At 45.1% G+C, this 16,086-nt stretch overlaps 1 protein-coding gene across 2 annotated transcripts in view; it reads right to left on the bottom strand.

The window, feature by feature from the left end:
- SMYD3 (SET and MYND domain containing 3) overlaps nt 1–12,870 on the bottom strand; it is a 709,956-nt gene extending 697,086 nt beyond the window's left edge. For both annotated transcript variants that reach the window (XM_032317688.1, XM_032317687.1), the window contains exon 1: nt 12,615–12,870. In XM_032317688.1, the coding sequence (XP_032173579.1) occupies nt 12,615–12,778 (164 nt within the window). In that variant the 5' untranslated portion in view covers nt 12,779–12,870. The remainder of the gene's footprint in view (nt 1–12,614) is intronic.
- Nucleotides 12,871–16,086: the final 3,216 nt, after the last annotated feature.

The raw sequence follows: 16,086 nt of genomic DNA on the forward strand, positions 1-16,086 counted from the left end.
CCCAAAGTCTCAGGACTGAGGCCTATACTGGGCTCCCTGCTCAGAAGGGAATCTGCTTCTCCTTCTCCCTCTGCTCCTCCCCTCTGCTCATGCTCTCTCTCTCTCATTGACTCTCTCAAATACTCAAGAAATAGGGGCACCTGGGTGACTCAGTGGGTTAAGTCTCTGCCTTCAGGCTCAAGTCATGATCTCAGGGTCCTGGGATTAAGCCCCAAATCAGGCTCTCTGCTTAGCAGGGAACCTGTCTCTGCCCCCACTCAGGGTCCTGGGATCGAGTCCCGCGTCGGGCTCTCTGCTTGGCAGGGAGCCTGCTTCCTCCTCTCTCTCTCTCTGCCTGCCTCTCTGCCTACTTGTGATCTCTTTCTGTCTAATAAATAAATAAAATAAATCTTTAAAAAAAAAAAACCTCTAAGAAATAAATAATTAAATAAATAAAAGCGTTTTGGTTTTTTTTTACAGATTTTGTTTATTTGAGAGAGCATGAGAGAGGGGAGAGTCACAGTAAGAAGCAGACTCCCCACTGGTCAGGGAGCCCGATGTCCCCCTCCTGGGACTCCAGGACCATGACCTGAGCCAAAGGCAGTCACCCAACCAACTGAACCACTCAAGTGCCCAAAAAGTAAGAACGTTTAAAAAAAACAGATGTTTAATTTACTGATAATATAACTTAAGTGCATAATGAAACTATACTGAGACACCACTTCTCACCCATCAGACTGGCAAAACTTTAATAGCCAGAAATTCAAAAGCCTAACCAGACACTTAGTCTACAAAGCTGAGGGAAACAAGCACTCTTATACATTGCTAGTAGAGACGTAAAATGGTACCATCCCACATAGCTATTAACATTCTGACTTAGCACTCCCACTTCCAGAAATTTACACTGAATATACACCTGCAACAGAACAAAAATATGTTTAAATGCAAAGTTATTATTCATTACAGCATTATTCACAATTGCAAAATACTAGAAATTACATAAACGGTCAAGCAGAGGAAATTAGAAACTATGGCACATACACAAAACAGAGTATTACAGAGCTATCAAAAGGAAAAATATTCTACAGATACGATATGGAGTGATTTCCACTCGATTTTTATTTATTTATTTATTTATTTATTTAAAGATTTTATTTTTATTTATTTGTTAGAGAGAGAGAGAGAGAGAGCGAGCACAGGCAGACAGAGTGGCAGGCAGAGTCAGAGGGAGAAGCAGGCTCCCTGCGGAGCAAGGAGCCCGATGTGGGACTCGATCCCAGGACGCTGGGATCATGACCTGAGCCGAAGGCAGCGGCTTAACCAACTGAGCCACGCAGGCATCCCTCCACTAGATTTTTAAAGATTTTATTTAATTTGACAGAGACCACAAGTAGGCAGAGAGGCAGGCAGAGAGAGAGAGGAAGAAGCAGGCCCCCCGCTAAGCAGAGAGCCTGATGCGGGGCTCGATCCCAAGACCCTGAGATCATGACCTGAGCCGAAGGCAGAGGCTTTAACCCACTGAGCCACCCAGGTGCCCCATGGGCCCATTCTTATTCTTGCCACTTTTCTGTTAATTTGAAATTCTTTTTTTTTTTTTTTTTTAAAGATTTTATTTATTTACTTGACAGAGAGATCACAAGTAGGCAGAGAGGCAGGCAGAGAGAGAGGAGGAAGCAGGCTCCCGGCGGAGCAGAGAGCCCGATGCGGGACTCGATCCCAGGACTCTGAGATCATGACCTGAGCCGAAGGCAGCGGCTTAACCCACTGAGCCACCCAGGTGCCCCATGGGCCCATTCTTATTCTTGCCACTTTTCTGTTAATTTGAAATTCTTTCCCAACAAAAGTATTTTAAAAAATCTTAAATATAAAGGAAAAAGGTTACTTTTTCATGGATGTAGCTAGAGAAGCATACAAAAATTGCAAATACCAAAATAATGGTATGTTCAAAATGATCTTAAAAATAACTCCAGGGGCTCCTGGGTGGCTCAGCTGGTTAAGCGACTGCCTTTGGCTCAGGTCATGATCCTGGAGTCCCGCATCGGGCTCCCTGCTGGGAAAGAAGTATGCTTCTCCCTCTGACCCTCCCCCTTCTCATGCTCTCTCTCTCTCCTCTCTCTCCCTCTCAAATAAATAAATAAAATATTTTTTTTTTAAGATTTTATTTATTTATTTGACAGACAGAGATCACCAGTAGGCAGAGAGGCAGGCAGAGAGAGAGAGAGAAGCAGGCTCCCTGCCGAGCAGAGAGCCCGATGCGGGGCTTGATCCCAGGACACTGGGAAGACCTGAGCTGAAGGTAGCGGCTTTAACCCACTGAGCCACCCAGGCGCCCCATAAATAAAATATTTTTTAAAAAATAATAATAACTCCAGATTCTGGGATGCCTTGGTGGCTCAGTCAGTTAAAGCATCTGCCTTCGGCTCAGGTCATGACCTCGGGGTCCTGGAATCGAGCCCCCCACAGGCTCCCTGCTCAGCGGGGCATCTGCTCTCCTTTTCCCTTTGCTCCTCTTCCCACTTGGGCTCTCTGCTCTCAATAAATAAATAAAATATTTAAAAAACAAAAATAACTCCAGGTTCTGAGTTCACATATTTTCTGCACATACAATAATAAGTTACAGCCCATGATACATGAAAGAATACAGATGTACTTAGGAATAATTTAACACTTGACTATAAATGTAGACTCCCTAGTTCCTTTTCATCATATTCAGTGCTATTTCAGGATGCTAGAGTATCCGTTTGACAAGTGCTTTTACTGAATACTTAGAGTGGGCTACATGCCATTTAATTTAACTCTTTCTTAAGTCTTTGCTACTCATGTATAATCAGCAAACCAGCATCTTCAGCTTGTCAGAAATGCAAAACCTCACACTCAACCCAGACCTTACTGAATCACAATCTACACTTGAACCAAACCTGTGAGAGATTTATTTGCACATTAAAGTTCAAGAAGAGCTGCTCTTAGTGACTTAACCGGCGTTCATCTCTAGCTCGCACTAACTCTGAGGCACGGAGTGCAATTCCCCAGAGCAGCTCTCCTCCATGATATGACTCATGCCTGTTTCTCCAAACCCACTCATGGCCTCCACAGACTTCAAGGCAAGGAAGAGAGGGCAGGAAGAATGCACAGGATGTTTCATGGCAGACTCAGAAATGGCTTGTATCATCTCCAGCCCACACTCCACTAGCCAAAAAGGAATCACAGGACCCCAGTCAAACTGCAAGGGGACTAAGAAACAGAGTCATCTTGTCTGCTCACGGGGCCAGGGTGGGGGAGGCGATGAATAAAGTTTAGTAATGAATACTGAGATGTCTCAGGAATACCAAGGAAAAGTTAAACAACAGGCTTGAGCAGAGGCAGACTATCATTAGGACTATGAACAGGAGTTCTACTTCTCTCAGTTCAAATTCTAAAGCCACTGGGGCCAGCCAATGAACTAACTCACTTTCTGTCAAGAGGTTCGCTCTTAGTCTAATCAACTGATTCAAAAAAGAAAGAAAAGTGAACCTAAGCTGGCAAGCATTAGTAAGGACTCTTCATCCCAAGCAGCACACACCATTTCTTACAATTTCAAAATGAAACAAAATCTAAGAAAGATGTTCTCAAAGTTTATTTAAATTTTTAATTATAAAAAAAGGATACAAGCTTGGGGGTGGGGGATACAAAATATAAAAAGTACAAAGGAATATCTTCCCTCCCACCTCCAAGTCCTATTCTCTAGAAGTAATCACATTCTGGGTGTTCTTCCAAACTTTTCCTATACGTACAAGTACATACACACACCCACATACACACACACAAAGATTTATTTAAAATATATACATTGTTCTACAACTTTATTCACATAGCAGTGTGTCATGGACAGCCATCCAAATGTATAAAAATGGATCTATTTCCATCTGAACAGCTGGACAGTATAACATGGCTACACCATAACTTAACTAGTCCCCTATTAATGGACATTAAAATTTTCTCTCCCTTTTTGGGGCACCTGGGTGGCTCCATGGGTTAAGCCTCTGCCTTTGGCTCTGGTCCTGAACTTAAGGTCCTGGGATTGAGCCCCACATCGGGCTCTCTGCTCAGCAGAGAGCCTGCTTCCCCCCTCTCTCAGCATGCCTCTCTACCTACTTGTGAGCTCTCTCTCTCTCTGTTAAATAAATAAAATCTTTTTAAAATATTTTCCCTCCCTTTTTAATTATCAAACTGCTATACTAAGCATCCTTGTGCAGCCATTGTTATTTGTAATTCTGTCAGAATTCCACCAAGCAGGGCTGAGAAAACCTAGTGCTCAGTTGACAGGTCCTATCAAATTGCACTCCTGCAAGTATATGAATGGTCTATATTTGTGTTTATAAGGAACATAATAGATACTTTTGGGGGGGGTGTTATGAGAATTAAGTAAAATAATACAAAGTAAAGCACTTAAAATCATGCCTGGTATTGCTAAGTGATAATAAATATTAGCTACTGAATAATAATATTCAATCATCATATATTGCGGTGACAAGTAAATGGGAGCTAGCTCTCTTTTTTTTTTTTTTTAAAGATTTTATTTATTTATTTGACAGAGATCACAAGTAGGCAGAGAGGCAGGCAGAGAGAGAGAGAGAAAAGGAAGCAGGCTCCCTGCAGAGCAGAGAGCCCAATGTGGGGCTCGATCCCAGGACCCTGGGATCATGACCTGAGCCGAAGGCAGAGGCTTTAACCCACTGAGCCACCCAGGCGCCCCGGGAGCTAGCTCTCTTACTTTCCCTTGATAATCAAGGTTAATCATCATCCCATATTTGGCCGTATCCAATACAGGGGACCCATCTCTCCTTGACAGCTAAAAATTAAGAACGAGCCTAAAGTTAGACAATGAGAAGCAAAAATTGACTAACTCATCCCAACTAGGCAGCACTAAGTCCATACCTTCATTCCTGATCCCAAAATATATCCTGATTTATTGAGAAAACCAGAACCAAATTTTGTTCACTGGTTCACAGCATACACTAGGAACAAACCTTAGCCTCTGAAAATGATTTAAAAAAAAAAGTCCAATAGCGCCTGGGTTGCTCAGTCGGTTAAATGTCCAACTCTTGACTTCGGCTCAGGTTTTGATCTCAGTGTCCTGAGTTCAAGTACTGCACTGGATTCCACACTGGGCATGGAGACTACTTAAAAAGAAAAAGAAAAAAAAAAGACATGTCCACTGTTTTCTTTCTTAAATTTTTTAAAGATTTTATTTATTTATTTGACAGAGAGAGATCACAAGTAGGCAGAGAGGCAGGCAGAGAGAGAGGGGAAGCAGGCTCCCTGCTGAGCAAAGAGCCCGATGCGGGGCTTGATCCCAGGACCCTGAGATCATGACCTGGGCTAAAGGCAGAGGCTTAACCCACTGAGCCACCCAGGTGTCCCAGGTCCGGTGTTTTCTAACAGTAGTTCTCAAAATACAGTCCAGGGACCAATGGAAGTCCCCAAAGCTCTTTCAGGAGACCCATGAAGTCAGAAATATTTTCTTAATAATACTAACACCTTTTCTGCCTTTTTTATTCTCATTCTACCATGAGTGTACAGTCGAGTTTTCTAGAGGCTATATGACATTTTGTAAAATACTGAATGCAGAAGCAGTTATGGGAATCCAAAGGTCTTCTATTAAGTCAGACATTAAAGAGATACACAAAAATGTCAAGCGAGCAACTCTCTGTAAGTGTTCTTTTGTTTCAGAAAATATAGTCTGTTTCACTAAAAACTGTTAAAATGTAATAACTGTTTAAATACATATTTTCAAAAGTTGTCAGTTTTAATATTTTATGCAATAAAATCATAGAGATAGCCACGTAAGTAAAGTACTCAGAGTAAAACCTATTCAGAATCCTAAATAACTGTTTGTTAAAGCCCCTCCTATGAAATCCTTCTCAATTTTTAGGAGTGTAAAGGAGTTCTGAGACTGAAAAGCTTGAGAAACACAGCTCTATGTTATCAATTGTCTCAAATGACAGTGTAGTCAACAGCAGTCAAACCACAGGTTTTAGTCCATTGCTTCAATTGTCCTGTGAAAGTCAGAGGCAACCAGATAAGGTCTACAGAAACCTGTCAGTACGTCTCAGAGATGGCAGCACAGGTAGAGAAGGCTGATCAAAGGGCAGGAAAAGTTCCAAAAAGAACAAATCAGTGATCCCTCCCCGTTACAAAAGGGTCTACGATAAAAACCTGACACCGGCTGGCTGGCTGGTCCCAAATATGTGTTGCCATTTGGGGAACTCAGGATCCTCCTCTACTAGTGGCAAACCAGGCACTCTGTACCAGTAGAAGCCACATCACCCCTGGTAAGGCCAACTGTACTGCTGAGTTCCAAGCACCAGTCTCCACCCCACAGCTGCTCTGTTCCTGAGTTCTCTGAACAATCGCCAGGTTGTCTGAAGAAGGAGAAAAACTTACTGCTATCCACAAAGCAGGTCATCCTGTCTGATTAAGAACATCCTCTGCTGTAGCATTCACATGGACCAAATGTTTTCAGGCTCAGGGCTCTGCCATACCGCCCTTTCCCAAACCTCCTTGCAGAAGAAAAGAAGCAAAAGTAACAGGAATTATAACTCTGACTTAAAAAGAAAAATGGAAGTCATATCCACAGTCCTTTCCCAACCCACCTCATTATCAATCCTTCCTTGAACCTCAGGACTCCATTAGCCAGTGCCAGGCATCTGCAAATCCTGACTTCAAGCCATTTCTCAAGGTTCTACTCTTTGAGGACCTTCACAGTTCACCCTCCACCTCCCCAAGGAGAGTCTGTAACAAGACAGCAGTTTGCCAGCACCTGGTACTGACCAGCCATAAACCCACAGAATGCCTTTCACCCATTATTTAAACAGAGGTGAGTGCCTCCCTGTCCCCATGTGGCTCTTCCTACCAGGCCCTTAAATTTTGCTCAGGAAGCAAATGTGAGAATTTTGCCTTTGTTGAAACTATTCATCCAATGCTTAATGCTAATGTTCTTGGTAACTTCACTTACTTAGAAAATTCACCTATAAAAAAGCGGGGGGGTGGGAGGGGCACAGGACCTGGCTGGTTCAGTCGGTTAAGCATCCAGCTCTTGATTTTGACTCCAGTCATGATCCCAGGTTGGTGAGATGGAGCCCCAAGCTGGGGCCCTGTGCTGGGCGTGTAGCCTGACTGGGATTCTCTCCCTCCCTCTCCCCTTCCCCACCCCACTCGTACATGCACTCTCTCATTAAAAAGAAGAAAGAAAAGAGAAGAGAAAAGAAAGGAAGGATCAATCAATCTAAGACCTCAGCCTCTGTTTCCCGATCATTTTAACAATCTTCTTCCCTAACTCAGGTACTTTCTGCCATACCTTAAACCCTCTTGTTCCAACACACGCTACTATACATACATATATAAACACATATAAATAAATATAGATATAGATATAGATACATAGATATATAGATATATCTCAAGTTCTCCCATTCCGACCACTCTACCTTTTCCTTGACCACACCATGTCCTCTAACCCCACAAGTCCATCACATTCCACAGTCCATCAACCTTATGGCCTCAGTCCCTTGCTCGAAAATCATGGTGCCTGATTACCTCCCTTGCCTACAACTTCCACTTCTTTCTCCCACTCTCCATCCATTAAACTAACCTGGAAATCCTGGATAAAACCAAATTTCATAGTCAAGGAGCTGACCATGGAGAGAGAAAAAAGCTGACCATGGAGAGAGAAAAAAATTGCTCTCACGCTAAATAAATGAACACAAGTTTGATGTGGACCCCCAGCACTTCCCAGCTATGCTACATTCCATGAGGCAATTCACTCTTCTGGAAGGGTATTTCAAACCTTCTCTTCTCTAAGACTGAGTTACTCAGCAACCACTTCCCTAGCTGTCCTCAAAACATTCCATCGCGGCTGCCACCTTCTCTAGCATTCTTCTTCCGACCTCAGTCTATGAAGGTGTCCGGCCTTCCCCCAGGTTCAGTCCTTGGTGGAGATGGATTACATCAACTCACCACAGTGTTCTTTTCTTGCCCTTTAGTGCCTGGTCATATCTACCCATACTGCAGCTCAAATGTAGCTGCTTTATTTTCTATTAATTGATCAACTCTGTCTCATGGACATGGGGTTGTTTTTTCTATATTTAGTCTAAACTTCCTCATGAATACTCACCCTAGGAAATAGCCAGAAACTTAAAATTTGCCAAATATCTCTGTCTCTTCAGACATTTAAGTTTAATTCCTTACCCGAGCTGGTTTAAATAGGTGCTTTCAGGTAAATTTTCTCCAAATGGGGCTTAAGGGACACAATCTTATGGTGCAAGAAGACCTAGGATCTTGGTATTTCTGTGGATCTTCACTGACCTCTGCTGCAAAGAGGTGATCATGTCCCATACCTGGACTGTTGCCATCTCACCTTCTGGGATGTCATGTCTGCTCCCAGCGCTGTATCCATGACCCTGACCTTCAGTTTGGAGTTGTGTGATGCCTGCTGTCCCACCAGCTCCTCCACACCCCACCCGGTGATATGAGAGCATTTCAGACTCCCCTGCTACCACAGGCTCATCTGTCTAGCCACTTCCTTCTACCACTGCTGTGCTATATCTCCAAGTTGGAACAGCACCACCCCCACACAACTATCCCCACCCCCCAAGATTCCAAATAAGGAGCACAGCCAAAGGCCTTCTACTTTTGACTGACCCCTCAACTTATTGAACACACTCACCCCAACTCCAAAACTCGGGCCAGATGAGGAAACTCAAAACAGATATTTCAAGGGCAGCTCAGTCAGTAGAGTGTATAACTCTTGATCTTAGGGTTGTGAGTTCAAGCCCCACACTGGGTGTAGAGATTACTTTTTTAAAAAAGATCTTTCATGGCACCTGGGTGGCTCAGTGGGTTAAAGCCTCTGCCTTTGGCTCGGATCATGATTTCGGGGTCCTGGGATTGAGCCCTGAGTCGGGCTCTCTGCTTAGCGGGGAGCCAACTCCCCCCACCACTCTGCCTGCCTCTCTGCCTACTTGTGATCTCTGTCTGTCAAATAAATAAATAAATAAATAAAATTCTTTTTTAAAAAATTAAATTAAATTTTAAAAAAAGATCTTTCCAAAAAATCCCCAAACTTGTCTTTCTTGTAATTTATTTTCCCTACCTTTGTCCCCTTTCTTCCCATAATTTACCAGGGCTTTCTCAGGGCTGGAAAAGATGAACTTTCAATTTCCAATTCATCCTCCTCCCTGTTGGAAGGCACTAAGCCTCAAGCTCAGCCTTAATGATGGAAGAGAAATCATATCCTCTTTACCCAAGAAAAGAAACTATCATCAGAGTATGTCAGAGGAAGTTCTTGATACAGAAACTACAGGCAACTTGTAACTTTAGAAAACAAAAACAAACATACAGTGACTTAAAATTGCCTTAAATACTATCCCTTCACAACTGTTAGCATCTCCTGTGCGCTAGGCTTCAAGGATATAAGATTAGAGAACTGGGTCACTGAAGTGGGTAGACCTACAAACAAAATAATTACAATGGAATTTTATATGCCGGGTTTATGAAAACGGAAAACACAAGTAACCCTTTGTCAATCTTTTCCAGGTCAAACTAAAGAGGTGAGCCACTGCAGAAAAAGGATCATATAAATTATTTCAGGTCACAACTTTATATCATTTAATCTTTCTGCAATTTACATACTTCATTTTTTTTCTACTCACACGATGAAAGACCAGTCCTTACTGAGAGAAAAAAGGGAAGAAAAGCCATGAAGTGGGTTCATTCAAGTTTCTCTATTAATAAAAATCAATATGTGAGAACTAAAGCCCTTTTCAAACAGCCCAAGACCAAAGGAAATCGGGTAGAATGAAATAATAAATTACAATAAATCTGTTATTTTATGTTGCCACCCCCACCCCAGACTGTTAGTGTTACAAATGAGTATTTTCATTCCATTTAATTCAAATGGAAGACAGCAGAAAGGCAAGAACAGCTAGAGGAAAATTCAGCCAGATGTTCTTAACACAAACTAAAAGCTTACTATGTGTCAGGCACTTGGGGCTACAAAAATTGAAAGATGTAACACCTACACTCGAGGCCTTCACAACGGATGATGAACAAACAAATTTTACTTACAAGGTGAGAAAGAACACAGAACTTTACCCCAGTGATGATCATTCAATTGTAGTAGAAAACTGCACCAAACAATGCACCACAGTTTGATTTCTCTAACAGTTTTCAGGCTGTGCTGATTCCCAACTAGGCACTGCAGAAATACTAACCACTGACACGGAAGTGTTCAACCGAGCACCTACTCCCACAGCTCAGGGCAGCTATATCCTAGTAAGGGCAAGTAAATAAATAAATAACTGCAAATGTATTTCGTGTGTAAAGCACTACTAAACAAGTGTGTATCAGTATGAAAACTCCTTTTACTTTTGTGTGGATGCTTGGTATTTACTGATATCCCTTTCTTATTTTATGTTTGCTAATTCCCCCACTATAATGCATATTGGTGGGAACAGAGACTGCCTCCTTTCCTAAAAGCCAAGAAGTCCTAACAGTCACCTTCTCAAACTCTCTTGCAGCGAGGATGCAGGCAGTGACCCAGTCTCAGCTAACCCAAGACACCACTGAGGATTTTGAATCAGAAGCTAATACCACAAAAAAGCATGGATGAAAAAAAAAAAAAGCATGGATGAGAAAGCAGCATTCCAACAATACTCAGTTTCCCCACAGCAGTGGCAAGAGTACCGGCAGCAGGGCCCAGGATTGCGGTGCTGGTAACACATGTGGGAGAAGCTAGCACTACCAGGCAGCATCACAAATGATGTACTCCCCAGGTCCCAACTCCAACTACTTCTGAAGTGTAATTCTGACTATGGAACTCCCCTTGGTTCCTACCCACTTTCAGAACTGGGGTTCCTCCAGACCTCAAAGTAATGCTGAGATCTCCCCAATGCTCTTAACATGAAATTCCTTTTTTGCTTAAAGCATTACTAACCAAGTAATGTCTCATTAATGAGCTATAGGAGTAATAGCTAACAGTAATGAAATAGCATAGTAAATAAAGAAGCATCCCACCCACCAACAGCTGGGTCTGCATAGTCTACTTTGGAAAACAGACAATTTGTGTATCACATGACTCAAGTTCAGCTCTGATAATTCAGTGAATCATCTGTCATCATGTATTAATTCCAAAACTTCTCCATCTCAACGACTAAATAACTTTGCCAGTCTGATCTCATCTGGAAGACAACCCACACCTCCTCTCTCCATCACCTACTATTATAGGGCCGCCAGTTTTCTATTCAAACTTGAGATACATCCCCAGATGATTTAACAGGAGCAAGAAGAGCCCAGCTCTCCACTTTGCTTGAATAAGAATCAAAGATCTATAACTTTCAACTGGAGGCCTTCAGCAAATAGTCGAGTCCTAAATTAACTGTTTTCAAAACTTTTTTTTACGTTGTGACGTTTACAAAAACTTGAAAGTGCTCTCTCAACTGATTTTTTTACTGTTACTGTTATGGTCATATCAGGAAGCTACAGATACAATTGTTACTGTTACTTAGTAACTTTAAAATGCAAAGTTAAATAAATAAACTCCTCAATTACGAATCAAAAGAGGAACTGGTTAAGATTAATGGTCAAGCTACCGATCTGAATTCTGCAACTACCTCCTCACCTCCACCCACCCAAATCCCAGGCTAGGAGATCTGAAGGGTGTTCCTGCGGAAAATCATCCCACCCATCTCCTCTTTGGCAGATAATAGAAGCTCAGTAACATTAGTTGCTCGACACAAGTCCTACGACTCTGTGTGTGTGTGTCTATACACACACACCGTGTTTCCATAAATTGCTTTAACACAGCACTTTACATTGGCCCCGGGCTTCCAGGCTTATGAAACACTTTCGCAGGAATTCTCGCATCCCGAAAGATGGTTAAGACTTAGACTTGCCTGCACAGCCATTAAAGGCAAAGCACACCACGGAACCTCAGTAACTTGGGCTCCCACCGCACTGCACTGCATCTCTAGTTCAGCCCTTCGGATTCGTTGAATTCTCGCTCTCACCGATGCGCTCCGCAGGGATGCCCCGTTCATGTCCGGAGCTCCAGGCGGGACACAACCTGGACCCTGGAAAGTGTTCGGTAAACAGCGAGATTCTCCCGCCTCCCGACAGCCGGGTCCTCTCCTGGCGGGTCCCGACTACCGAGCCCGGTTGGCACACATCCCTGCGCCCCCACCACCACCCCCAGCCAGCTGTGACCTCCGGGGCCGCACCGATGAAGCGTGCCGCCCAGGACACAGACTTTTGGTTCCCCGGTAAAACTACCCGCAGGACAACGCTGCCCCTTAGCTCTGCCCCACCGGCTCCCTCCGGTTCCTACGGCAGCCCGGGGGCACGGGCGGGGGGTGCTACCGGGTCCGGCTCGGCCCCACGGAGTGACGGGGGCTGAGCCTGGGACGCCCCCCAGCCCTCGCACCCAGTCCCCTGCCAGCCGCGACGCGCCCCGGAAAACGCGGGGCTGAGCACCTGGGCAGCAACCCCCAAACGTGCGCACCCACGACCCGGCAGGGTCCCGCACCCACGACCCGGCGGGCAGCCCCACTACGTCCCCCGCACGCCGAGGGCTCCGGTGGGCGACAGCGCTCCGCACGTACCCGAGGAGGCAGCGGTCGCAGACGACGCCACGACTCCCCTTGCACACCGTGTACGCCAAGGGATCCGAGCGGAAGAGCAGCTCTCCGGGACGCAGCTGCGCCAAGGCGCGCAGCCCGTTTCCCCTGTTGGCGGTGCTGAACTTTTCCACCTTCGGGGGCTCCATCACCTCAGGTCCGCACCTCAGCGGTCCGCCGCGTCCGGCAGCCAGCGTCTCGCGTGCAGCCGGGAGCCGCGCGCCTGCGCCGTACGCGCACGCGCACGCGTACGCCCGAGGGGCGGGGCGGGGCGGGCGCGCGGGGCCTCTGAGCATGCCCAGACCCGGTCCGGCGGCGAGGCGGGCGGGAGCGGCGCGCGGGGTGGGGTTGTGCCTCCGGGCTGCCAGGGCCGGCCACCGTCGGTCCCCTAGCCGCTCCGCGAGGAGTGGCGGTGTTACACACACTGGCCCAGCGTTCAGTTAGTTTGTATGCAGACGGAGAGGTGAAGGAACAGTGCGGTGGATACCTCTATACCCTCTTCCGAGATCAGACCGTTCTTGGCATTTCACCGTTTCTGCTCATTTTCTCTCCCCAGGTATGTAGGTATTGTTATTGAACCCCGTGAAAGGAAGGTGGTCTGTTCTTGAATCGTTTAAAAGTAAGCTGCAGACACCATGATTGCTCATAACTCATTTCTTTTTTTTTTTTTTAAGATTTTATTTATTTATTTGTCAGAGAGGGAGAGCGAGCACAGGCAGACAGAATGGCAGGCAGAGGCAGAGGGAGAAGCAGGCTCCCTGCCAAGCAAGGAGCCCGATGTGGGACTCGATCCCAGGACGCCGGGATCATGACCTGAGCCGAAGGCAGCTGCCCAACCAACTGAGCCACCCAGGCGTCCCTCATAACTCATTTCTTAATTAAGTGCTGTCACCTGTGCTGAGCAGAAGCCTGAGAACAAAGCAGAAGCTGACCCCTGGGACCCACCACCCAACTCCTGGGTGGGTGGTGTGTGACAGTCCTCCAGGATACTCCCAGCTAGCTTCACGTTAATGCTTTGCTAGAGGGGAAAACAACCTTAGCTAGACAGTAGCAAGGCCTCCAGTGTCCTTAGGGTCTTCTTTAGTTTGTGAAAAGTCCTTTTAGACAGCTCCCTTTTTCCTTACCTCCCCTGACTCTCAGGTATATGTATATAATCAACCATTCCACACAAACCCAGTACAGCAGCTCTTTCTGCCCACAGGGCCCATCCCTGTGCTTTAATAAAACCACGTGGGTTTTTTTGCACCAAACACATCTCAGAAATTTGTTCTTGGGGGCACCTGGGTGGCTCAGTGGGTTAAAGCCTCTGCTTTCGGCTCAGGTCATGATCTCAGGGTCTTGAGATCGAGCCCCACATCAGACTCTCTGCTCAGTGGGGAGCCTGCTTCCCCTGTCTCTGCCTGCCCTTCTGTCTGCTTGTGATATCTCTCTCTCTCTCTCTCTCTCTCTGTGTCAAATAAATAAATCTTAAAAAAAAGAAAATTTGTTCTTGGTGGACTGGATTTCAACAACACTCCAAAACTCCATCACATGTATTTCCTCAGAATAAAAACAATATCCTACAGGACTGCAGTATGAGGGACACCTTGGTGGCTCTGTGGGTTGTGCATCAGATTCTTGGTTTCTGCTTATACAGGGATATCAGGGTCATGAGATCAAGCCCCACTACTGGCTCCCCACTCAGGAGGGAATCTGCTGCTCTCCCCTCTCCCTTTGTCCCCCCTGCCATAAATAAGTCTTAAAAAAAAAACAACAACACAGTATCATTATTGATGTGGGAAACAAAGGCAGAATAAGATTATTAAATTTCCTTACTACCTACAGCCCATTGACAAGTCCTTGAAACACACAGGGTGACATTCCTCTAGGGACTCAGTTGCCTTGATGTTAATACTTTGCTAACGGCAAAAGGCAATCTTATAACAACCCATCAGGATCCTGTAAAAGTCTACTTTAACATATAAAAATTCCTTTGGAGGGGCGCCTGGGTGGCTCAGTCGTTGGGTGTCTGCCTTCGGCTCAGGTCATGATCCTGGGATCCTGGGATCCTGGGATCAAGCCCCACACTACCCTCCTCGCTTAGCGGGAAGCCTGCTTCTCACTTTCCCACTCCTCCTGCTTGTGTTCCCGTTCTCGCTGCCTCTCTGTCAAGTAGGTAAATAAAATCTTTTAAAAAAAATAAAATAAAAAAATAAAAATTCCTTTGGAAATTTCCATTTCCAAAGATGGCAATCTCTACTCCCCAAGATACACGTTGGCAATCATTCCCCAAGCATATGACCCACTTGATGTCATTTGGGAATGTAGGTGAGGATTGGTGGGGTGAGATCCGAAGCCAATGACCAAGAAAATACTTGAGACATCTTTGGTGCAAAAGAATGGTTTTATTAAAGAACAGGGAAAGAACCTGTGGGCATCAAGAGCTACGGAGAGGTGGCTGATGATATGCTTGGGTGTTGCGGGAGGTAAGGGAAAGGGAGGTTTTCAAGAGCACTTTCATATGCTACAGAGGACCTACCAGGTAGTAGAGGCCTGGCCATTGTCACGTTAAGGTTGCTTTCCCCTCTAGCAAGGTATGAACATGAAGATAGTTGGGAAGTTCCTGGAGGAACATCACACACATCCCACCCAGGAAATGCTTTGTCCTCAGCTTGACTTCTTCTCCCTCATCACACCACACATCCCCAGGCATAGGACCCATTGATATACACCAAGACAAGGGGCTCATGACCAAGGTTTTATTGGGTAGCTTCCTGGAAGAATATCACATATATCCCACCCCAGAGTGGGGGTAGGGGGAGGGAGGGAGGTCTAAGGGTGGCAGCTTGTGCTTTGTCTTCAGCTAGCCTTCTGAATCCTCATCATTTGCCCCCTGAACAATTTTGATCCTTAAATTTTCAAGGTTGTTGCAGGTGGAGGTTCTCATCTTCTGTAACTTCTTCCTTAGTTCCTTAAAACTGTTTGGTCATATCTGAGTCTGTGCATATCTCTTTCAAGTATGACATTAGAGTTAAAGCCTTGGTAAAATAACCAATGTTTCTAATGGTGTCCTGTTATAAGGAGAACAGATTCTATTGAACTTGGGCAAATGACTCTGATTGCCATGGAAGAAAGAATACTTATTGATAGATCCTTTGAATTTCAGAGGGTTTAGGTAGAGAGAAAAGTTAAATGCTTCAATTCGTTTTATTATTTCTATGTATCAGTAATGTCTTAAGAGAAAGTTTTCTTAGTCTGGAAGAACGGTTAGAGAACCAGCAATGTTTCACTCAAGAGTTACAAAAACTATAAATGGCAAAAGACTAAAAAATGGACATGGTTAAAAATCTGAGGAAAGGGGGAACCTGGGTAGCTCAGTGCTTAAGTGTCTGCCTTCGGCTCAGATCATGATCCCAGGGTCTTAGGATCCAGCCCTGCATTGGGCTCCCTGCTCAGCTGGAAGCCTGCTTCTCCAGCT

Source organism: Mustela erminea, chromosome 17 (genome assembly GCF_009829155.1).
Source record: "Mustela erminea isolate mMusErm1 chromosome 17, mMusErm1.Pri, whole genome shotgun sequence".
Classification (NCBI taxonomy): Eukaryota; Metazoa; Chordata; class Mammalia; order Carnivora; family Mustelidae; genus Mustela; species Mustela erminea.